This window comes from Somniosus microcephalus, chromosome 6, assembly GCF_052327205.1.
Source record: "Somniosus microcephalus isolate GS21.2 chromosome 6, FLI_Smic_1.0, whole genome shotgun sequence".
NCBI lineage: Eukaryota > Metazoa > Chordata > Chondrichthyes > Squaliformes > Somniosidae > Somniosus > Somniosus microcephalus.
Window position 1 is genome coordinate 212,964,324 of NC_140992.1, and position 25,707 is coordinate 212,990,030.

At 44.8% G+C, this 25,707-nt stretch overlaps 1 protein-coding gene across 1 annotated transcript in view; it reads right to left on the reverse strand.

Annotated features, from left to right (window-relative positions):
- Nucleotides 1–25,286, reverse strand: part of galr1b (galanin receptor 1b) — a 49,803-nt gene extending 24,517 nt beyond the window's left edge. The window contains exons 1-2 of the mRNA XM_085991373.1: nucleotides 24,166–25,286; nucleotides 23,446–23,511 (exon numbers count right to left, since the gene is read on the reverse strand). Of these exons, the coding sequence (XP_085847499.1) occupies nucleotides 23,446–23,511; nucleotides 24,166–24,825 (726 nt within the window). The 5' untranslated portion in view covers nucleotides 24,826–25,286. The remainder of the gene's footprint in view (nucleotides 1–23,445; nucleotides 23,512–24,165) is intronic.
- Nucleotides 25,287–25,707: the final 421 nt, after the last annotated feature.

The following is a 25,707-nucleotide window of genomic DNA, read 5'->3' on the forward strand; positions in this document are numbered from 1 at the left end:
AATTTGCACACAGATCTGGAGGTTATATCCCTTGCCAGCTGGACCCACACAGCCTTGGTTTCTTTGGGAGGCCTCTTCCTCCCAGATGAGGGGAAGAGCACCTCCGTGCTAGCTCTCGCCCCCTCAACCAGCATACCCAGCGTCTCATCCGAGAACCTCGGGGAGGCCCTTGCTTTGGAGCTGGCCATTCTTCAAGGAGATAACAGCTTGGAGGTGGTGCAGCATTGACCAAAAACCAGTGGAATGAGCCAAGGCAGCAAGCAGCCCTTAAATGAAGCTGAATAAGTGACATCAGCAGAGGCGAGTTTCAGTCCCAAAACACTAATTGGCCCAGGGGAACCCACACCTCTGAAATCAACTGGCCAATTAGGGGAAAATCGCAAACTTTTCCCCACCTCTCAGTGGAGGCGGGTTTGGAACCCACCCAATCCAAAACCCGCCTCCAACCCGCCTCCATTGGGAAAATCACCCCCACTGCTTCCCTTACTCCCCACGGTGGGTTACATAGATCCAGCCTCAGCCTATATATTAGTAAATGACTGAATACTTAGGGAGTGAAATTAGACCTTGTTGTGTCCGCTTTCCAGACAGGAAACGGGTACTAAGAGGTACAAATTAGGGGGTCAACCTCCCGCATCTGAATAGCATCGGAAACGTTAAACCGTCTGCTCTCTCGAGTGGATGTAAAAGATCCCATGGCACTATTTTGAAGAAGAGCAGTGGAGTTCTCCCCGGTGTCCCGGTCAATATTTGTCCATCAATCAGCATCACTAAAAACAGATTATCTGGTCATTATCACATTGCTGTTTGTGGGAGCTTGCTGTGTGCTATTTTGACTGGCACGTTTCCTACATTGCAACAGTGACTACTTCAAAAGTACTTCATTGGCTGTAAAGCGCTTTGGGACAGCCTGAGGTTGTGAAAGGCGCTATATAAATGCAAGTCTTTCTTTCTTTAGGTCCCCAGCCGGCCATTCTTGTTGCCCCGCACCCTCTCCCGCCACCCCCGACCAATGAGTTGCCTCTGGGGCCACGACAGTCGCCCGCAGCTCGCCAGTATTACTCTAATCAGACCAGCAGTCCAATTTGCCATGGCCCTGCCGCCGGCCTCATTAGTCGTGTGCGTTCCACTCGATTCAGGTATGATCCAATTCCTAGGCCTTAGAAGCTATATCTAAGCTAGCTGTTAGCTGCTTCAGCACAACAATTCATCTTGCTATACTTCTAATGGGATGAGTCCAGTCCCCAGAAATCACTTATGAGCACTGATATGTGGAATGCACAGAACATTTTATAATCTATGTGCATGGCACCTTGTACTGTACTGGTTTTACAGTGATTACAGTATAGAACCATAGAAATTTACAGCACAGAAGGTGGCCATTCGGCCCATCATGTCTGTGCTGGCCGAAAAAGAGCTATCCAACCTAATCCCACTTTCCAGCTCTTGGTCCGTATCCTTTTAGGTTACAGTACTTCAAGTGCATATCCAAGTACTTCTTAAATGTGATGAGGGTTTCTCCCTTTACCATCCTTTCAGACAGTGAGTCTCAGACCCCCAACCACCCTCTGGGTGAAAAACGTTCTCCTCAACTCCCCTCTAATCCTTCTACTAATTACTTTAAATCTATGCCCCCGGTTATTGACTTCTCTGCAAAGGGAAATAGGGCCTTCCTATTCACGCTACCCAGGCCCCTCATAATTTTATACACCTCAATTAAGTCTCCCCTCAGTCTCCTCTGTTCCAAAGAAAACAACCCCAGCCTATCCAATCTTTCCTCATAGCTAAAATTCTCCAGTTCTTGCAACATCCTCGTAAATCTCCTCTGTACCCTCTCTAATGCAGTCACATGTTTCCTGTAATGTGGTGACCAGAACTGTACGCAGTATTCTAGTGGCTTAACTAGTGTTTTATACAGTTCAAGCATAACCTCCCTGCTCTTATATTCTATGTCTTGGATGATAAAGGAAAGTATCCCGTATGCCTTCTTAACCACCTTAGCTATCTGTCCTGCTACCTTCAGGGATCTGTGGACATGCACTCCAAGGTCCCTTTGTTCCTCTACACTTTTCAGTATCCAACAATTTATTGGCCCAGAAATTCGGGTCTCCATGGGTGAGTACGCATGGGGTACTCACCCGTAAGCCCAATGGAAGTGCCGGTTTCGTGCATGCACTGCGCATGCATGGGAAACCGGCACTTCCATTCCACTGAAAGAAGGGGTTAAGAGGTGGAACGCGTGCGCAGAAGAGGGAGCGTGCGCATCGAACTTATGTTTTTTTTGCAGGTTTTCCTGGGAAGGTAAGTCTCCAGAAGTTAGACATGTAAAAAGCAGTCGCAAGGCCTGCTCTTTACAAGGTAAGTGGTGAATTAATTAAAATTAAAACATTTTTTCCACAGGCTTATTATTTTTATAAATACTTTAAAGAAAGGTAAGTTTATTTTTAGCCCCGTTAGAAAATAAAATTATTTTTTTTTTAAATTTAAATTATTGTTTAAAATAGTTATTTCATGTAATGTATAGTTTATTTAAAAAATGTGATTTAAAAAAAAAATTATTTGAAGATTTAGTGATGTTTTGGGGCTTATAGTATTTATAGGTTTGACAGGTCTTCCTGTCAAACTTATGAATGAAGCATTCCCTGCTACCATTGGCTCTCCATGGCCCACGTGATCCCAGGGGACGCATCGAACTAACTGCGCCCCTGGGATACGCAAGCACTGCGCACCGGCAGTTGGAGGAGGCCCAGGATCGCAATTCCACACGGGCCCACAGCTCAATGGCCGGCGCGGTAGGTAAGTGCAGGTCAGGGGCTTGCACCCGCGGGAAGCCCCCGACCCGAATTTCTGGGCCAATATGTATTCCCTTGCCTTGTTAGCCCTCCCCAAATGCAATACCTCACATTTCTCTGGATTGAATTCCAGTTCCACTTTTCTGCTAGCCTCACTTGTCCATTAATATCTTCCTGCCGTCTACAGCTTTCTTCCTCACTATCAACCACATGGCCAATTTTTGTATCATCTGCAAAATTCTTAATCATGGACCCTACATTTAAGTCTAAATCATTGATGTGTACCACAAAAAGCAAGGGACCTAGTACTGAGCCCTGCAAAACCCCACTGGAAACAGTCTTCCAGTCACAAAAACACCCGCTGACGATAGACTTACAGTTATATAGCGCCTTTCACCACCACGGACATCCCAAAGTGCTTGACAGCCAATTAAGTACTTTTGAAGTGTAGTCATTGTTGTAATGTAGGGAATGTGGCAGCCAATTTGCACACAGCAAGCTCCCTCAAACAGCAATGTGATAGTGACCAGATAATCTGTTTTTGTGATGTTGGTTGAGGGATAAATATTGGCCAGGACACTCGAGATTACTCCCTTGCTCTTCTTCGAATAGGATCTCTTACATCCACCTGAGAGAACAGACTGGGCCTCAGTTGAATGTCTCATCCGAAAGACGGCACCTCGGCACCTCTGACAGTGCAGCACTCCCTCAGTACTGCATTGGAGTGTCAGCCTAGGTTTTTGTGTTCAAGTTTCTGGTGTGGGACTTGAACCCACAACCTTCTGACTCAGAGGTGCGAGCGCTATCCACTGAGCCACAGCTGACACCATTACCCTTTGCTTCCTGCCACTGAGCCAATTTTGGATCCAATTTGCCACTTTCCCTTAGATCCCATGGGCTTTTACTTTTCTGACCAGTCTGCCATGTGGGACATCGTCAAAGGCCTTGCTAAAATCCATGTAGACTACATCAAACATGCTACCCTTATCGATCCTTCTTGTTACCTCCTCAAAAAATTCAGTCAGTCACGACCTTCCTTAACAAATCCATGCTGACTGTCCTTGATTAATCCGTGCCTTTCTAAATGATGATTAATACTGCCCCTCAGAATCTTTTCCAATAATTTGCCCACCACCGAGATAAGGCTGACTGGCCTGTAATTACTCAGTCTATCACTTTCTCCCTTTTTAAACAACGATGCACGATGGTCAGAGCCTCCGCTATTTCCTCCCTTGCTTCTCTTAACAGCCTGGGATACATTTCAGTGGAGTCTGGCAATTTATCTACTTTCAAAGATGCTAAACCCCTTAATATTTCTTCTCTCATCTAATATTTCACAAGCCTCCTCCTTAACTACAATGTCTGCATCGTCCCTCTCTTTTGTAAAGACTAGATGCAAATTATTTATTAAGAACCATACCCACATCTTCCGCCTCAACACACAGGTTACCTTTTTGGTCTCTAATAGGCCCTACTACTTCTTTAGTTATCCTCTTGCTTTTCATGTATTTATAAAACATCTTTGGGTTTTCCTTGATTTCACTTGCCAATATTTTTTCATGCGCTCTGTATGCTTTCCTAATTTCCTTTTTAATTTCACCCCTGCACTTTCTATACTCCTCTAGGCTTTCTGCAGTATTTAGCTCTTGGTATCTGACAAAAGCTTCCCTTTTTTGCCTTATCCTACCCTGTATGTCCTCTGACATCCAGGGGGCTCTAGATTTGTGGGAACATATTTGCTCTGAACCCTCACTATCTCCTCCTTGAATGCCTCCCACTGCTCTGACACCGATTTATCTTCAAGTAGCTGTTTCCAGTCCACTTTTGCTAAATCACATCTCAGCTTAGTGAAATTGGCCTTTCCCCCATTGAGAACTTTTACTCCTGGTCTATCTTTGTCCTTTTCCATAACTAAACTGAATTATGATCACCACCACCAAAATGCACTCCCACCGATACCTGTTCCACCTACCCAGCTTCATTCCCTAAAACTAAGTCCAGAACCGCCCCCTCTCTTCTTGGGCTCGCTACATACTGGCAAAAAAAGTTCTCCTGAATGCATTTTAAGAATTCTGCACCCTCTATACCTTTTACACTGATTCTATCCCAGTTACTACTAGGGTTGTTGAAATCCCCTACTATTACTGCCCTATTGTTTTTGCAATTCTCAGAAATTTGCCTACATATTTGCTCTTCTATCTCCCTCTGACTATTTGGGGGTCTGTAGTACACTCCCAGCAGTGTGATTGCCCCTTTTTTGTTCTTCAGTTCAACCCATATGGCCTCATTTGATGATCCTTCGAACATATCATCGCTCCTCACAGCTGTAATTGTTTCTTTAACCAATATTGCGACCCCCTTTTTTTAATCCCCCTCTCTATCTTGTCTGAAAACCCTGTAACCAGGAATGTTGAGCTGCCATTCATGCCCTTCTTTCAGCCATGTTTCTGTAATAGCCATATCATACCTTCAACGTGTCTATTTGTACCCCCAGCTTATCTGCCTTCTTCACTCCTTGCATTGAAGTGTGTGCCATTAAGCACTGCCAAGCCCCTTTGTTGTCTATTTCTATTGTCTATTTAGTCAGTATATTTCATTCAGTACTCATTGGTAAGGATTCTGCTGTTTTAGCCGGTTAGTTCGATGGTTACGAATTAGAATGGGAGGGGGGATTTTATGAATACAAACCTCCTAGTGGGTGCATTCTTGTGTTATCAGATCTGTCCTTATTTCAATTTCTGTTGTGGGAATTGAGCACAGTTGGAACCCACAGCTGTATATATGGTTCAAGCTCAATTGAATTTTTAAAGTCCTGCAGTTATTGATTGATGTAAACAAGAGGGAGATAAATGCTCCAGTAAACACTGCCTCTGGCAACAACGACAGCATCCCCATTATAAACACTGGCCTGCACAAATCTTTTGGAGCAGCAATGAACCGCACAGACTTCCAATAGCATACTAATATACTAACTTCTTGACTTATGAATCAATTATCTCCAATATTTTCATCAATCTAACTTGATTGTCTTTTGGTTCATCACTTGACCGAGGTAGAATTTAGATCATATGTATATAACTCTTATACATACTTCAGTTATATACAGTAATGCACATTTTGCTATGCTGTTGGAAAATACAGATTTTGCCCTACGAAGATTTTTGTACAGATTTCGTTTACTGGAGAATATGCAATGGTTGTGTGGACCTTGTGCTGTGGCTCAATGTTGCTTTTCTGTACTGGATACTATCTTAAAGGGAAAAACATTAGAAAGATAGATAAATTCATGAAATTAGTGGTATAAATGAAATTTGCAATAGGACTAAATGAGATGTTTTCTGCTTTTAGAACTAGGGTTAACTTAATTAGAATATTGGGGGTGAGCTTCATATATTGCAAATCCTCTCATTGGGAACTTGTCCATTTGGGGCAAGAAGTCACATATTACTGCAGGATTTAAACACCTGCAGGTAGTTAAAGGGCCAGGTACACTAAAAACTGCCTTGGGAACAGAGGCTGAAGGTTTGCCAGTGAGAAATGTCTATTAGTTCTGTAGGATGACATTGAGCCCAAGGATTCTCCGAGACAGTACCAGAAGTGCTCCTGGACCAAGTGAAGAGAGGCAGAAGGCCCTCTTTGAAACGGAGCAGCGAAGGTTCATAAGATGGTCTACTCAGACCCAGCGGAAGCAGGTGGCCAAGGCAGTGAGTGCCGGTTCCACAACCCTATACACTGCAACTTAATATAATAACAATAAGTTTAAAGACCTTACCAGGTCAGACAAGACAAAAGGAGCCAGCCACACCTTCCAAGAATGCTAAGCATTTTACTAAGCATATCTGCCACTTAGAACTACCTCACCCTTACTGTGTTAAAGTGCTAAAGGGTTCATTATCAATGCCCAGGAGTTAGCGTGGACTCTTTACACTCCCGTCTTCACCTGGAAATGTTGCTTTACTCACAACCTTACGTGCAGCATCTCAATAAAAGTCTTGTGGTATGTAATTGCTTGGTTCATGCTCCTATCATCATCCACATTATGGTCTGCAGGCAGATACCTGGGTTGACTGCATCTCATGGGAATCAGAGATCATTCTTCCCTTTTTTATTTTTAAAAGGTTACCAGTGATGGACCCATCAATCTCCTCTCTCTTATCATAGACAAGAAGCAAGCTTTGGAGAATGATCTCTTTGGAGCTCTTCTGGACATAAGCAATAGAACAAGTTGGACAGAGACGTTGGAGGACAGGTGCCAGCTGCAGGTTTGTGACGCCATTCTACTTCTCTTTCTTATCATCCTGTTGCACTCCACATTACCTCTCAGCAAACTAGGTCATGAAACCCATGTCTCATTCATTCTACTGAAAGTCACGTGAGCTCTTCTTAACAACATATTTTAATTTCTCTTCAGCTTATCATCCTCTAGATTTTCCAGATGAAGAAGCAGCAGAGGGTGAAAGACCAACCAGGCCTTTATGTTTCGGGCCCTAACAGTACTTCATTCTATGCATCACTCACACTTTTCTTCCCAAGCACCAGCCTAGAGACATTCAGCCAGTGGTGGGAATTACAGAATAAACCAGAGGGGAATGCATAGGATGATACATAGAGCACAGGAAGATCTGGGGTGAAAGATAAGAGGGAAGATGTTGCTGACTGAAAGATTGGGAGATATTTCCCTTTGGTTGAACAGGCTGGAGACCCATATCTCACAGTTCCTGCTATTATAAGGGTGCTTTCAGAGCATGAAATGCATGTGCAGATATGAGGAACGGTCTCTGACAGTAGTAAATTGGAGGAGTCCACTACCTACAGCTGTAGAACCCTGATCGTTGGCAGGACAAGGCACAAAGGTAAATGGTAAAGCAGGTGTCAGCAGCGAAAAAAACAAGAGACAAAGTGACCAAAGTTGGCAGCTGTTACGTCCGTGAATAATTGAGACACGGACAGCAGGAGTGAACAAAATAAGTCTTTACTGGTGGAAGTCAATAGTGAAACTAACAAACAGAGGCTCTCTAGCGCCTTTTATACAGGGGTGGTCACTGCCGGTACTGCAGTCTGAGACCAGTTATTCTCTTAAAGGTACATACACAACAATTCCTCCCCTTTTAGATAAACAGTACATAACATTCATTTAACAACTAAATGATAACAAATTACAATCACAATTACTGTTGCTTGATACATTGGTTAAGTTTAAGCAATTATAAGTTCAGTCTTTGAGGAGGCTTCCTGATTCTGTCTGGATAACGCCTCTTTGGGGTATCAGGTTCTTCTGGCAATGTTGCGTCGGGATCAATGTCTTTGTTTGGTTCATCTGCTTCCAACATTACCGGTTCTGCGGTAGCTGCAATTGGAACGTCAATTTCATTACCAGGTGTATCAGATCGTGGTGTGGAGTTGACGTTTTCCAGTGACTCTAGAATCTGGTCAGCATGGCGTCTTACAATGCTCTCCCCAACGTCCACGGTATACATGAGAGGTCCTTGTCGTGTACAAATCGTTCCTGGCTGCCATTTCTCAGTGCGGTAGTCCCGGGCCAAAACTGGTTGACTTATCTTAAAACTCCTGGTCGGCCTTTCATTCATATTCTGAAACTGCCTGTTCTCCACATCTCTTCGGACGTCTGGCTTAACCAAATCCAAGCGGCATCGTAGTCTTCGATTGAAGAACATCATGGCTGGAGTTTGGTTGGTAACCGCATGTGTCACATTCCGGTAGGCAAACAAGAAGTTGTCCACCTTGTGTTGTAGGGGTATATCTTCATTACACATTGCCTTGATAGCCTTCTTGAAAGTTTGGACAAACCTCTCGGCCAATCCATTAGTGGCTGGATGATATGGGGCAGATGTGTAATGCTTAACGCCATTGTTCTTTAAGAAACTCCGGAACTCTTCAGACACAAACTGTGGTCCATTGTCAGAGCAAATCTGTTCAGGCAGCCCATTCCTGGCGAATATGGTTCGCAAAACTGTGATAGTTTTTTCCGTGGTGGTTGAGGACATTTTTATTACCTCTGGCCACTTTGAATGTGCATCCACCGCAATTAAAAACATCGAGTCCATGAAGGGACCAGCAAAATCAATGTGCACCCGTTGCCATGGAGATGAGGGCCACTCCCATGGATGCAGAGGAGCTTGTGGTGGGGCGTTTTGGACCTTCTGGCATCCTGCACAGCTCTTGGTCATCTCTTCGATTTCTCTATCGATTCCCGGCCACCACACAAACGCTCTGGCTAAGTTCTTCATTTTTACCGCACCCAGATGACCCTCATGAAGCTCATTGAGTACTCTATCCGTCAACTTAGGTGGAATTACTACTCTGGATCCACACATCAAGGTCCCTCTGCACACTGACAGCTGTTCTCTTCTCGGCGAGAATGCTGGCAGCAGTGGTTCGCCATGTGCTGGCCATCCCTTCACCGTTAAATCATAGACCCGTGATAGTGTCGGGTCATTCCGTGTTTCCTTTTCTATGTTTGCATTCGTCACAGGGAGACATTCGACTATGGTCGAGTGGAATAACTCGATTGGATCCACTGCAAGGCCTTCTTCTTCCTCCGTCGGCAACGGTAGGCGTGACAATCCATCAGCATTTCCATGCTGTTTAGTTCCTTTGTACTCGATGTCATATTGGTGTGCCCCTAGGAAAAGGGACCATCTCTGCAGCCGTTGTGCCGTCATTATCAGTACGCCCTTCTGAGGGTTGAAAATGGAGACAAGAGGTTGATGATCGGTTAGTAGAGTAAATTTTTGACCGTGCAGGTAGTGATTGAACTTCTTCACCCCCCACACTAGGCTGAGGGCCTCTCTGTCAATCTGAGCATAGTTACGCTCGGCAGAAGTTAACGAGCGTGACGCAAAAGCTATCGGCCTCTCTAACCCATCAAGGAACTTATGTGACAGTACCGCCCCAATGCCGTAGGGAGACGCATCACACGCCAGTCTGATCGGCAGTGCTGGGTTGTAGTGAGCCAATACTTCCCTTGAAGTGATTAAGTCCTTACTCTTCTGAAAAGCACGCTTACAATCATCGCTCCATTTCCATGCTACCCCCGTTCGTAGCAGGGCGTTCAGTGGGTGCAAAATTGTCGACAAATTCGGCAAAAGCTTATGATAGTAATTCACCAATCCGAGGAATGACCTCAGTTGCGACACATTTTCAGGCGCTGGGGCCTTAACAACCGCTTCAATTTTGTCAGGGGACTTATGTAACCCCTCTTCATCAATCACGTGGCCACAATACGATACCTGTTTCTTAAAAAATTCGCACTTGGGGCGGTTGGCTCGCAGCCCATGTTCCCGTAATCTAGTGAGCACCTGTTCTAGGTTGTTAAGGTGTTCACTGTCATCTTCACCTGTTACAAGGATGTCGTCCAAGTAACACTGAGTCCCCGGAATCCCTTGCAGGACTTGTTCCATCGCTCTTTGCCATATCGCCGGAGCCGATGCTACTCCGAATACCAATCGATGATACTGGTAAAGACCTTTGTGAGTGTTTATCGTGAGATACTTCCTAGAGGACTCTTCAACCTCCATCTGCAAATATGCTTGTGCTAGGTCAATTTTTGTAAAACGCTTCCCTCCAGACAGCGAGGTGAAGATGTCTTCTATCCTTGGAAGAGGATATTGTACTGTGTGAAGGACAGGGTTCACCGTCTCCTTGAAATCCCCACAGATGCGAATCTTCCTTGGCTCTCCGGACTTATTGCTTAACGTTTTCTTCATGACAGGAACGATGGGTGTTGCCCACTCGCTCCAGTCGACCTTAGACAACACGCCCGCCTTCTCCAGATTCTCCAGCTCTGCCTCGACGGCTGGGCGAATTGCATATGGTACCGGTCTTGCTTTGAAAAACTTGGGAACTGCATTCTCTTCTATTTTTATCGAGGCAGTTACGCCTTTAAGCGTGCCCAGTTCTTGTTGAAATACTTCTTTGGCGTTAGCTAAGATTGTTGACAATCGTCCAGGAGTGACGTCTTCATCTTTTTTACCGTCCACCGTCATTGCATGAATGGAATGCCAATCCAAGTTTATCTTCCTGATCCATTCCCATCCCAATAACGGTGGTCCACCATTTGGCAGTATGTAGAGATACAATTTCCGTATTTTCTTGCCATTGTATTCGACAGGCACCCTTATTTTTCCTCTGTGGTATACTTTTTGCCCCGTATACGTCGTCAAGACAATGGATGTCTCTCTCAAGGGTATGTGTGAAAATAGCCGCTCGTAGTCTCGTCGATTCATGATGGTTAGCGCTGATCCTGTATCCAATTCCATTTTAACTTGGGACCCTGCTATCGTGAGGGTGACCCAAATGGTTCGGTGATCCTCTTTTGCGATTACATTGTGAAGTTTGAGACAGCTTAGTCTCCTGTTCTCGGATTCACTATCGCTCATCTGGTCTTCGGAACTACTGTCCGTCATCTTTTGTACTTTCTTGTACGGTTCCTTAGTAGCCTTTTTGTTGTCGCTGGTCTTCTTCCCAGACCTGCAAACTCGTGCAATGTGTCCAATCTTCCCGCATTGTCTGCATATTTTGTCTTTGGACCAGCAGTCCTTCTGGTCATGGTTAGTTCTGCCGCAGCGATAACATTTTGCAAATCCCCGTGTCATTTCGTGGGTGCCGTATTCCTGTGGTTTTTGTTGAATTTCTGCAGCTCCCCTGGCTGCTGCTTCATACGATACTGCCACGCTGAAAGCCTTATCTAGCGTCAGCTCTTTTTCTGAGAGTAACTTCTTCTGTGTTCCTTCACTCAGGAGTCCACAGACAAATTTGTCCTGTAGGGTATCTGCCAGTCCTGCTCCGAACTGGCAGTGCTTTGATAGCTTGTGTAGTTCCATAAGATACTCAGCATTGCTCTCATCTTTGTGCTGAGTTCTCCTGTGGAATTTAAATCTTTCTGCTATCAATAGCGGTGCAGGGTTTAAGTGTTCCTGTAGGACAGCAACAATTTCATTAAAACTCTTCGCCTTCGGTTTGGCTGGAGTAATCAGGTCCCGCAATAGGCCGTACGTTCTAGCGCCCATTAAGTTTAGCAATATCGATGCCTTTTTCCCCTCCGCTATTTCGTTTGCCTCGAAATATACCTCGACTCTTTCCACACACATGGTCCAGTCCTCTAATGTATTATCAAAAGCAGTGATACAGCCAGTCTTCGGCATCTTGCAAATCTAAAATGGCGCCTCCCGCGCTTTGCCTTCTTCCCCGATTTAACAAAATGGCGCCTCCCGCGCTTTGCCTTCTTCCCCGCTGTTGTTAGCGCTGCTTTCCACGGTTTCTTGCGCGTTAAATATTGATTCTTTTTCTTTTATTATTTTCCCGTCATGGAGCCGGCCCTCTGGGACACTTCCCTCCCTCTTCTTAGGTCCGAATGCTGCCCGGCTTCGAAGCACCGGCCGCGCCCTGTGTGCTCCACCCTCTCTCTCTCTCTTTGCCTCCCGACTCGCTGCCCGGCCCCGTTGAAAAGCCACCCGATCGAGCTTCAGCCCGCTGCAGCCCAGGAAGGATCAGAGCACTACCTGCCACCAGCCCGACTAGCTGGGAAACCACAGACTGGTGAACCGAACCTGGCTCTTGACAGTCTCTCCTGCAAGTTTTCAAACCGATGATTGACGGTCGACGCCCATTTCTCGAGTTTCTTTGGACTCAATTTTTTTTTTTCTTTCTTCTGGCTCCGACCTTCAACAACGTCGTCTGAGGTGCTACCGAGTTGCAGGTAAGTTCGTTTCTTACTCGTCGCCAGTGTTACGTCCGTGAATAATTGAGACACGGACAGCAGGAGTGAACAAAATAAGTCTTTACTGGTGGAAGTCAATAGTGAAACTAACAAACAGAGGCTCTCTAGCGCCTTTTATACAGGGGTGGTCACTGCCGGTACTGCAGTCTGAGACCAGTTATTCTCTTAAAGGTACATACACAACAGCAGCGAAACAAGCTTTCTGCGAATTATTGTAAAGTACTTGCTGGGCTCTTTAAATCCACTTCTGCTTTTTCTGTAGCACTCAGCAATGCCAGACACCTGTTTTATTGTGGCAAAGTTAGTGCTTAGTGTAAATGAGGTGATAATGATGACAAACGGCATGTATGTAATCACCAAGTCATTACTCCTCATTTATATATGCCTGCCCATTTTAAGGTGGGTGCTTTCTGCCAGAAACAGCAGCGGAAAATTGGACAGTATTCATCGGAAAATTTGAGGTTTAGCAGTAAAGCAGAACTTTCTGACATCAGTCCTAAATTTGCACACACAAAAGAACATACTCTGTGACACAAGAAGTCGCTGCTGAGATTCTTACTCCAGTTAGTGTAATACCAACAAGGTTGTAGTTCAGACTGAGTTTAAAGAGATATAATCACCCTTTCGGGTTCAGTACCTAGAACAAAGTATCTTCAAAAACTGGTTTCAGAGCCACAATATTCCCACTGGGAAGGTTTCCACTGCAGCCTGTATGAAATGCACTTTTATTGGATAACTTTGTTTGCAGGGCTATCTTGATTGGGTAGAATCATAGAATTATACAGCACAGAAGGAGGCCATTCGGCCCATCGTGCCTGTGCTGGCTCTTTGAAAGAGCTATCCAATCAGTCCCACCCCCAGCTCTTTCCCCATAGCCCTGCAATATTTCCCCTTCAAGTATTTATCCAATTCCTTTTTGAAAGTTATTATTGAATCTGCTTCCACCGCCCTTTCAGGAAGTGCATTCTAGATCATAACAACTCCGTGTAAAATGTTTCTTCATGTTGCCTCTGGTTCTTTTGCCAATTACCTTCAATCTGTGTCCTCTGGCTACTGACCCTTCTGCCACTGGAAAAAGTTTCTCCTTATTTACACAAAACCATTCATGATTTTGAACACCTCTATCAAATCTCCCCTTAACTTTCCCTGCTCGAAGGAGAACAACCCCAGCTTCTCCAGTCTTTCCACATAACTGAAGTATTTCATCGATGGTCAATTAGCTCTGCACCCTCTCTGAGGCCTTGATATCCTTCCTACAGTGTAGTGCCCAGATTTAGCCACAATAATCCAGCTGGTGCCTAACCAGTGTGTATAAAGGTTTAGCATATCTTCCTTGCTTTTGTACTCTATGGGCTCGATTTTGCCATTGGTGCGGGCTGGGGGCGTGTCAGCCGCTTTTCGTGTTAGCCACCTGGCTCCAATTTGATGTGGGAAAAATATGCGATTTTCCCCTAATTGGGCAATTGATTTCCAGCGTGTGGGAACCCCTGGCCCACTTAGTCTTTCCATCCTGAAAGTCGCCTCCGATGACGTCATCAGTGCTGCTGGATTTAAGGCCTGCAAGCAGCCTTGCTTCTTCTGCAGACTGCAAACCTTATGCCCTTTGCTGTGATAGATTCCTCCAGCCAATATGTCCAGCAGTAGGCCAAAATCTACACCAAGGTTCGATGACGCCGCCCTGCAAGCTCTGGTGGAGGGAGCAAGGGGAAATAAGGAGGTGCTCTTCCCTTCCTCAGGGAGGAAGAAGCCTCCCCAGCAGACGAAAGCTGTGTGGATGCAAGTGGCCCAGGGGGTCAACTCTTTGTCTATGTGCCGCAGAACCTGGCTGCAGTGCAGGAAGAGGTGTCATGACCTTCTGCGCACTGGAAAAGTGAGTATGACTTTCCCATTACCCTCAATCTGATCCCCATTGCCTCTCCTCACCAGCACTCAGCTTTGACAACCTTTTCCTCCACATCCCACTTGACACTGACATCCCTGCACCCTTACCCATTCCCTCTCTCTCTATGGTCACATTCACCTAACTATTCGACTATGCAGCCCTCACACTCCCTATTGCTGTGATGCTATGAAAATAACTTACAACACACAGGGAGGGCTCTTGGTCTTGCCACCTCACTCCATCTTTGTCTCCTTCTAACCATCAATTATATGGATTCTCTACACTCACTCCTTCATTCTCACTCAAACTCCACTTGTCTCCCTCATTGCAGGAAAAGAGAGCTCACAATAAGAGGGAAAGAGTGAGGACAGGAGGATGGCCACCCTCAGTAGCCCAGCTCACCCCCTGGGAGGAGGCGGCCCTGGAGATCGTGGGAGTGGAGGAGGATGTGCAAGTGGGGGACGGAAAGACGGGTGCATCAGAGCAAGCTGGTGACAGAATAGTTTATCATCTCTCTCATCGACATTGCATGAGTCACTGATAATGATTCTGAAGCTCTAACAGATTGACTTTTGATCATCTGCAATATGCAATGTGCATGTAACCTTGGCCTCACATCTCTGACTCTTTCCTTTACTCCCCCACAGGACCATTGCAAGCACCCGTCCCCACTATCCAGGAGGAACAGCCTGAGCCTCCAGACTCCTCAGAGGAAGCTGCAACCTCTGAGGGCGCAGCGTCAGCAGAATTCAGCGCACCCAGCACCAGCGCAGACACTCACACCTTGGTGGTACCTTCGTGAGATAGTGCAGTGTTGTCACCTGGTGTATCACAGCTCACAAGTGAGCATCAGCAGATGGTGGAGACAGGGACAGCAGTGGAGAGTCCTCGTCGGAGGGCGCAGGACTCTGCCAGCTCGGCTGAGCTGCATGTCGACCCTGTGCCTTCGGTCCATCCAGAAGAAGAGTGGTGCTGGAACTCCAGGAAGAGGTGCAGGTTTTGTCTCCAGGGTCGCTGCGAGTGTGGAGCAAATGGAGGAGTCCATTGCTAAGATGAGCAGAGCCTTTGTGGAGGCATTGGCGCATGAATGCATCACCACGGAAAGGATGGCAACCTCCATGGAAAGGATGGCTACCTCCATGGTAAGGCTGGCTACCGTAGAGGAGAGGATGGCTATGGTAGGGGAGAGGATGGCTACGTCCATGGAGGAGCTTAGTCGCCAGGGTATGGAAAACATGGTATTTGTTCAGAATAGACTGACATCTCTTGAGGAGCGATGGTCAGCTCTTGAGCAAACAAACCAGACCTTCAGGCAAGTCCTCGGGAGTAGGACTTCCAGTACAGAAATGGGTCCTCATGGCCCCCCTGAATTGCAGCAAGGTGCTGTCAAGCCACTTGCTAGCTCTGAAGTGGGGCTGACCCATGAGAGGGATGTTGGTGGCATACGACAAGGAAGTGGGGGCTCCTCTCCAAGCGCTCACACTACTTTGCCACTGCAGAGCCCTCGGTCAGAGCCCCACCAGAGTCCCCACCCAACTGAGATCGGCATCTCAACCCCTGCTGAGTACTGCAGGGCTCCACCTGATCGATCCAGGCATCTGAAGCGCATCTTCAGCAAACCAATGGTTTGCTCGATTATAGATCTGGTGGAAATGTAGCTCGAGCTGTAGCGCTCCTCAGCTTCGTTGGATGGGCTCCTCAATGGCGTCATTAGCCACGTCTTCAGGGGATAGCCCTTGTCTCCAAGTAGCCATCCGTTAAGTTGGTGTGGTGGACTGAAGAGCGGAGGCACACTAGACTGGCGCAGGATGAAGGAGTCATGGCAACTGCCAGGGTACTTGGCACAAACATGCAAAATGTCCTTCTTGTGGTCACACACCAGCTGTACGTTGATGGAGTGGAAGCCCTTGCGGTTGACAAAAATACCTGGATTGTGATGGGGTGCCTTAAGGGCCACATGTGTGCAGTCAGCGACGCCCTGCACCCTTGGAAAGCCTGCCGGATTGTCAAACCCAACTGAACACACAGTTACACTGGCTTGATCCTTGGAGAAATGGATGTGATTGTGCGCGATGGCAAAGAGGGCATCGGTTACCTGCGTGATGCAAGTGTGTGCGGCCGCCTGGGAGATGCCGCTGATGTCTGCTGCTGATTCCTGGAATGAGCCTGAAGCAAAAAAGTTGAGTGCGGTGGTGACTTTGACGGCCACTGATAAGGGGTGTCCACCTGCTCCTCTGGGCTCCAGGTCTTGCTGCAACATTGCGCAGATGTCACCCACTACCTCTCGCGAAAGTCTGAGCCTCCTTTGGCACTGCTGCTCAGTCACGTTGAGGTAGCTGATCCTCTGTCTGTAGACCCTGTTTGGGGGGTATCCCCTGCGCCGACAGGCTTCTATGTGCTGGCCCCTTCTGGCCTGTGCAGCTTCAGGTGGGTGAGCAGCAGCTTGGTTCTGTTGTTGTTCATGGTTCTGCTGGTGCCGCGGCTGGTCTTCGTCCGAATCTGATGTCCAGGGTGAAAGGAAATAAATGGTTCCCATTCTTCTGGTATATACCTCAGTTGAGGAAGCGCTCATTCAAGGTGGGGAGGTCACACTGGAGATGGGTGTCAGGCTCCAAACTTCCACAACAATGAGTAGGCCTGTTAAAAGTTCCCCCAGACCTGAGACAACAAAGTTCTGCCACCTGCAAATGATGATTGGTGGAAACTCCTTTTTAATGGTGGAGCTGCAGCTGTTAGTGAGCAATCCACTTGTGCTGCCGCCAGGTTTCACTGGCGTGTTTCAGAGGAGGCGTGAAGTGCGTGGGAAAAGTGTTAAAATCAGAAAGGCCTCTCAAAATGGAATTATAGAGGCACTTAACTGGTTGTTAAGGACCTTAAGGGCCTATCCCACCTCTTGGAGGCAGGATGGAGACGGGGTCAGAAAACTCGCATGTGAGAAAATTGCTCGGAGGCGGGATGGAGGCGGGATCCCGCCCGCCCGCCAGTTTTTGCGATTTTAACACCACACATCTCCAATCCCGCCTTCTCGGGCCTGGCAAAATTGAGCCCTATGCCTCTATATATATAAAATAATATATATATATATATATATATAAAAAGCCAAGCATCCTGTATATCTTTTTAATAGTCTTCTCAACTTGTCCTGAAACCTTCGAGGATTTGAGTACGTACACCCCCAGGTCTCTCTGTTCCTGCACCCCCATTACAATTGTGGCATTTAGTTTAGATTATCTCTCCTCATTCTTCATACCAAAATGAATCATTTCACACTTCACTGCGTTAAATTTCAAGTCTGTCTATGTCCTCCTGAAGTCTGTTACCATCATCCTCACTGTTTGCTTTTAACAAATCCATGCTGGCTTTCATTTATTAGCCCATATTTTTCCAAGTGCCAATTAATTTTACCCTCAATTATTGTCTCTAAAAGTTTCCAACATTAGGCTGACTAGCTTGTGTTTGCCAGGTTTATCCCTCTCTCCTTTTTTGAACGGGGTGTAATATTTGCAACCTACCAGTCCTGTTTGTGGCACCATTCCCATATCTAAGGAGGATTGGAAGATTGTGGCCAGAGCCTCCACAATTTTCACCCTTACTTCCCTCAGCAACCTAGAATGCATCCCATCCGGACCGAGCGGCTTTTCTACTTTGAGCGCTGCCAACATTTTAAGTACTTCCTCGTTATCTATTTTTATCCTATTCAATTTCTCTACTACCTCCTCCTTTACTATGACATTTAGCAGCATCCTCTTCTTTAGTGAAGACAGACGCAAAGTACTCATTTAGTACCTCAGCCATGCACTCTGGCTCCACAAGATGTCCTTTTTGGTCCCTAATCAGCCTCACCCTTCCTTTGACTGCCCTTTTACTATTTATATAAATAGTATAGTTAAAAATGTTATTTGTTTATTGGGCCATGATCACTAATCATGAACTATTTTATTCATATCACCTGTGTATGCTCTGTACAATAATGCATTTACATAATTGAATTTGTGTAGTAACATTCTTTACTCTAATAGCTGTTAAATTCGCAAATAAGGTCATTTTAATTATTTGCATTCATTAGTATTTCATAGTTGGATTAATTTAAAGTTCAGAAGTTTTGAATCAAGAACTAAAAACAATAATCTATCAGTAAAGAAAGAAAAAATGTGCATTTATATAGCCCCTTTTTGACCCCAGGATATCCCAAAGTGCTTTACAGCCAATGAAATACATTTGAAGCATAGTCACTGTTGTAATGTAGGAAATGTGGCAGCCAATTTGCATACAACAAAGTTCCACAAACAGAAATGTGATAATGACGGATAATCTGTTTTTGTTATGTTGATTGAGGGATAAATATTGACCAAGACTCCCCTGCTCTTCTTCAAAATAGTGCCATGGGATCTTTTGCATCCACCTGAGAGGGCATGGGGCTTCGGTTTAAAGTCTCATCTGAAAGACAGCACCTCTGACAGGGTAGCACTCCCTTAGTACTGCACTGGAGTATCTGCCTGGATTATGGGCTCAAGTCTCTGGAGTGGGATTTGAATCCACAAACTTGTGACTCAGAGATGAGGGTGCTACCACTGATTCATGGCTAACACTCTATTTACAGCCCACGTCCACAGAAATACCAGTGGTCATACCTCCCCCACATTTCCCTCCAATGAGGGACCAGACAGCACATTCCTTCTTCTGCCTTCCCTTTGCTCTGGCTGTAGAGCCACTGGCTCTTACACAGCTGTAAGAACAAATACAGGCATCTATGGCGTGCAAGTTAAAGGGGCTGAACACTAATATCATTATAGACTGACAATAAATTATTATATGTGCCAGACCCACTATCTCACTGTACAGTCGAACAAAAGTTTCAGTAAACCCTGCACCATCATCCTTGCATTAAAAAACTATCCCCCACTCGCAGCAAGCATATATAATGACCTAGACAGATGGGGCAATCTGACCATATTACTTCTGGAAACAGCAAAGATGAATGTGCCACTCTTGATTCCTTCACCTATTCAAAAGACTACCGGTCAGGGTCCCAGCCTAAGAGTTCCATGACCTTGACAGGGATATAACTCAAGTTTCTTTGAGCAGTTAAAATTATTACAACTTTCCAAGCTCAAGAGAGGTTTGGACTCCCAAACCTTAGATGCTACCACTAGATAGCCCAGTTTAAAAGAAATGTGGCCTGGAACACAGCATCACCATAGTACTCATGGCTGGGTATGGAAGCCACAGCCTCGTAATCCACTCCAATTTCCAACTTGCTTTTCAGATACCCTGGCAAGGAGTGCAGGAACATCCTACAGTTGCAATAACATTATTGACCAGAAAGGATCCTCTGCTCTACTAAAGATTCCACTAGGTTTGTCATCCAATCTAGCAAAAAGGAAGAATCCCAGGGAGCTCACTGCAAGTGAGCCTAACACTAGGAGGACATCACCAGGCTAGGTCAACTTTTCCACAAGGGGAAGATCTTCCAGCAGCAAGTTCAACTTCACACAATAGGACCTATTCAGGTATCTCTCCCTGTTGTATGAATTCTGGAGAGGATGTACCCAGACTGTCTCTACACATTTCCAGCTCCTATCCCCAGATCCAACCATTCTGAGCAGTGATCAGGAAAATTACAAAGGCTGAGATTCTCATAGACACACTGGACCTGTCTCCAGGTGTGCGAGAGCTGCCCGAGATGGACAGAGTAACATCAGCGAGAAGATGCATTCCCCCCTCCCCACACCACAAGCATGTGGATTAAGCACCTGAGAAAATACCAAGAACTGAGAAAGTATTGAGTCTGAACTTACTTCCTGGAGGCCTGCACAAGTCTTCCTTCACCAATACCACAATACACCCCTGAACAATGAGAGACAGGCTGATCCTAAGTAGAAAACCAAAGCACACGACCATCTTCTAAATGAATGGAAAAAGTGACTCGAACCAAACGTTGCCCCTACAAAATGTAGGATAGTTCCTGTGTACCCTTGCCTTGAGTACCCCCTTCCATTGTTGTCTGAACCTCAAAGTATGTAAGACAATTGTGCAGATAAGCACAACTATGCTGTATATGTCAAGAATAATTATAATACAACAATATATGAACCACTGTACATTTATTTCTTTAAAGAATTTTCAAAACATATGTTTATATCTTGACTGTTAATGGGTAAATGATTGACTGCTTTCCTGTTTGAATGTGCAAGATTGGCTTCATGAAATAAAAGTTTAATAGAAGAAGTTTAGCAAGATATATTTTAATGGTTAAAGATTAATGTTACAGTAAGAAAGCTAGTCCTGACATTTCAGCTGTACGATTGCTTTATATGGGGATTTTTCAGTATCATAATTACATTAGAACAGTCTGCACCACTACAATGATTCTACAAAGAGCATTATGAAATTTTGCTCTAAATCTGGCATCAACTCATTACTCACCACTGACCAGATCTAACTGACTATTAAATGCAACTGTATTGAGTACACAAACGTTATATAAAATATCCATTTTATTTCTTTGTAGTAAACCACATTTTGCTGGAATGGCTTGAAAGGAAACCCTGCCATGCTATATTGACAAACAATAAACATAAACTCTACATTAGATGTAAAGTGAATTTCAGTAACAGCACTTTATAGAAATTCTTCCCTCGTGAAAGCAATTCCAGATGTGAACTAACCCAGATCATTTTGCATTTAAAGGGCCAATAAAAATAAAATGAATTTGTAAGCAGCACTTGGATGATTGTTGCAAAATGATGGATTTGAGATTTTCAATCCTACAAAGACAGTTTTTTGTATGTAGTGTTACCATATTGACAGATTGTTAATTGCAAGTCCACTCAAAAGAGGAAAGGCATACGTTTGTGGCTGAAATCCATCATAAGATTGTAACCCTAGCTGTTTATCTCTAGGTCTCTCTTTCGCCAAACTCAGCCTCTTTCTCTTTCCCTTTCCAGCTGCACGGGTTGTGAAACTAAATACATACATACATAGCAATAAAGGAAAGGATGACAAAAGGGAATATGAAGAGGTTAGGAAAGAAGTCAAAAAAGCAATTAGAAAAGCAGAGGAACTACACAATTAAATTATCAGGGAATATAAAAAGAAATACTGACGTATTCTACAGACACATAAATAACAAAAGAAAAATCAGGATAGGAATATGGCCAATAAGGGAAGCACAAGATTAACGCACAGACAGTGACAGCAAAATGGCAGAAATATTGCATAGTTACGTTGCTTCAGTATTTACCAGGGAGACTAACAGGGCGGACATGCCATTAGAAGAAGAGATAAAAAAAGATATTACACATTTAAGATGGAAAGGTGGGAGATAATTGATAAACTAATCAAACTTAGGGAGGATATTCTACATTCTATGTAATTCTATGTATGTAAACTAGGCAGAATTATCTGGGAATATAATTGTACAGTGTTGAAAGAATATATTACATGGAACTTACAGTATAGAAACAGGCCATTCAGCCAAACTGGTCTATGCCAGCATTTATGCTCCACACGAGCCTCCAGTCACCCCTCTTCATCTAACCCTAGCAATACATTCTTCTATTCCTTTTTCCCTCATGTACTTATCTAGCTTCCCCTTAAATGCATCTATGCTATTCGCCTCAACTAATCCTTGTGGTAGCGATTTCCACATTCTTGTGACTCTTTGGGTAAAGAAGTTTCTCCTGAATTCCCTGTTGGATTTATTGGTGACTATCTTATATTTATGGCCCCTAGTTTCTGGTCTCCCCCACGAGTGGAAACATCTTCTCTACGTCTACCCTATCAAACCTCTTCATCATTTTAAAGACCTCTATTAAGTCATCTCTCAGCCTTCTCTTTTCTAGACAAAAGGGCCCCAGCCTGTTCAACCTTCCTGATCAGCATAACCTCTCAGTTCTGGTATCATCCTTGTAAATCTTTTTTTTACTTCTCCAGTGCATCTATATACTTTTTATAATATGGAGACCAGAACTGTGCACAATACTCGAAGTGTGGTCTAATCAATATTCAATACAAGTTTAACAGAGCTGCTCTTCCACTCTAGAAATGAACCCCAGTGCTTTATTTGCTTTTATGGCCTTATTAACCTGCGTTGCTACTTTGTGATTTGTGTATCTGTACCCCACAGATCCCTTTGCTCCTCTACCCCATTTACACTCTTATTTTCCAAGCAGTATGTGGCCTCCTTATTCTTCCTACCAAAATGTAACACTTCACACTTAATTATATTGAAATTAATTTGCCAATTACATGCCCATTCTGCAAGTATATTAATATCCTCTTGTATATTGTCGCAATATTACATATTGTGGGGAATGGTGCTTGCTTATAGTGTGGTGGAACTTTAAGATGTATGTTTTCATGCTGTTACTGAGCAAACTCTGCTCAGTCACTCAGCAGAATACGACCATTAAGTTGTGCTGTTTTACCTCTTTTTTCAATCTCACTATAATTTATTTCTATGATGAGTAACTTTTTCTTCACTCTACATAATACATTGTGTACTTGAGTTCTGCCCTATTCTTACTTTGACAAAAAAAAGCTTTACACACAGTTATATTATTGGTGAAGGGGAATTAAGGGGAAACAGGTAATATTTTGAGACATTTGAGCAAGAATGGTTTGTTTTTATGGTTCTAATACTGTTCATATAATTATGGGCTGCCTAATAGCTCTTGGGCTAGATTTTCACTTAATCATAGTCAATGGACATCTATGCACAAATAACAATAGATACACATATGGAATTTGTATTTGTTCAACCATAAGCTGAAAGGAGCATAGTGCATTATAAACGGGACTGGTTGTGTTAAAAAGATAGTCTAGCGTATTTACAACTATTAGTGATTTATTTCCATTTGGCTGTCTGTTTTTGAAGATGAGGTAGTTGTTGCGGATTACAACGGAATAAGTGGAAAACTACCAGAGGCAAGTGTCAGTGGAATTTTCAGAAAGAAATTAGTGAAAGTACACGGTGTGACTGCTTGGAATGGAAAGGTTTCAGTAGACCGGAGTCTGTGCTGCATTCTTACCTTTCTCTTGGATCGCTTTGATTTCTTCGACATGTTCTTCACCTTTTTGTGGAGGTGAAACAAAACCTGAAAGAGGAACAAGAGCTCGTGAAACAGCGAGCTGCTCTGTGAAGAAAGGAAGGGTACGTTTGTTGATGACTATTGGTGAAATAAAGCAGGCAAGTATATGTACATTTAAGCACAGCTTAAGGCTGAGGTAAACCTCGCTTCCCTAAACTTTAAGCAGATTAATTATACATTTCCAACAATATCTGTCATGAGATCCTCAACAGCTTCAGTCCAGTATAGAGGCGATCGCAGTAATTAGACTGCATGTACATTCCCAATACGGTCAGATCACATATCGCCTTATATAAAACTCCAGTACACAGGCCGAGCAGAAAATGTTATTATCCCAGAATCTTGTTAAGAGTTCCTAGACTTTCAAAACACCCATTAATTCACCTGTTGCATTTTGCTAAAATAAAATGATTTTATAAAGAGACAGCGTTAATATACTCTGTATTTGCACTGAATATTAAATTAAACCTTCTGCCTAGTTTATCAGTGGCTACCACTCCCTTTCTTGCTCCCCTTCTCAGCGTAGTTTCGTGTCTCCCGAGTTCACTTTCTGCACAATTAACTTCGCGGGAATGGATCCAATTGGACTTGTAACCATACTCACGCCACGCGAAAGTTTTCTTTGATATTATTTGGAATGGAGCGAGCAGCTTCAGTTACCTTGGCATAACAGCAGCCGATCAAGAGCAGGGGCAGTAAGTACCCAGTGATCAGAATGGTCACTTTGTAGATCTGCTTGGGAGTTCCGTCCTCCCATACTTCCCAGCAGAACGACTTGTTCGGAGCCTGGCGGTACCCGGTCAGCAGCGTCTGATGTTGGGCGACCGGCACCGCGGTCAAGAGCGACAGAACCCAGATCACCGCCACCACCACCGTGGCGTTCCTCTTGTTTCGGATGCACGGGGGACGCTTGGAGTGGACCACGGCGATGTACCTGTCCACCGACATGGTCGCCAGGGTGAAGATGCTCACCAGCATGGTGGCCGTGAAAACATAGTGCACCGACTTGCAAAGGAAAGCGCCAAAGATCCACTCGGGGAGAGAGTAAATCGTGGCTTGGAAGGGGACGCAAAACAGAAGGAAGGAGAGATCGGCAATGCAAAGGTTGAGGATGAAGGTGTTGGTTGTGCTGCGCGATCTCCTCGACTTGGTCCGTCCCAGCACGATCATCACCAGAGTGTTCCCAATAATGCCGAGGAGGAATATTAAGCCGAAGGTGATCGGCACAATCACTGTCTCTGGTCCCTCGGCTGTCCCATCCGAGCTGGCATTTCCCCCAAGGCCGGTCTCATTGTTGGAGCTCAGCGTCTCAGTATCCATCCTCAATCCGCTCTCTGGCCGCTGTCGCTACTTCAGTGAGGAGAGGCTGTTGGATGGAGCCACGGAACAGCCAGTCGGCAACATATCCGAGAGTGAAATGCAAGAGTTCCCCCCTTTAGTGAGGGATGTCAGTCAGAGCCGAGTGCTGCTCTTGATGGCAGTGCGGGATGGGGCAAAGGGATTGGGCTCCCTGAACCCTCCAGCATTCCAACTCCAGTCTCTCAGGTCTCGCCTTCCGAAAGAAGCGCCGCTTACAATGACTCCAAAAATACAATTCAAGTGTTGCAATAGTCATGCACGCTTCGTGATACAGTTCTTCCTCCGTTCGCTACTCAAAGACTAACGCAGTAAATTACATCCGTAGCCTGAAATTCTCGTTCCAGTCCTTTGGAGTTGGGTGTGTTACTTTCCAGTTGGAGAGCACAGGCCAGCGACAATTACCTACCGGAGTCAGTGAATTACAACATCAACACACACTCCAAAGATGCATTACGTGTACTGGACGCAAGTATTACGCATGCAAATTATTTTCAGCAGTTTATAATTGGACTAAAATGCCCCATTTTGTGTGTGTGTGTCGCTGTTTAAGGATACATATTCATGATGATGGGAATCTATCCGTGCACTAGTTTTGCCAGGTAAGATTCTTGCTGAAACAGTTCTCTCGAATGAACATCAACATTCCCAATGCGCCGACGCTACCTGCAAATAGCCTCAATTGACAAGAACAGCCGGCAGCTCTTTAACTTAACGCATCTCAATCACTTCAACACTGGGCTTATCAATTGCACTTTGAGCTTATGTACTGTTAGGTGTCCGTTAGCCGAGAGATACGAGAAACCACACAAATTATCTCCTGGTTGTCGGGTCTACTGATTTACC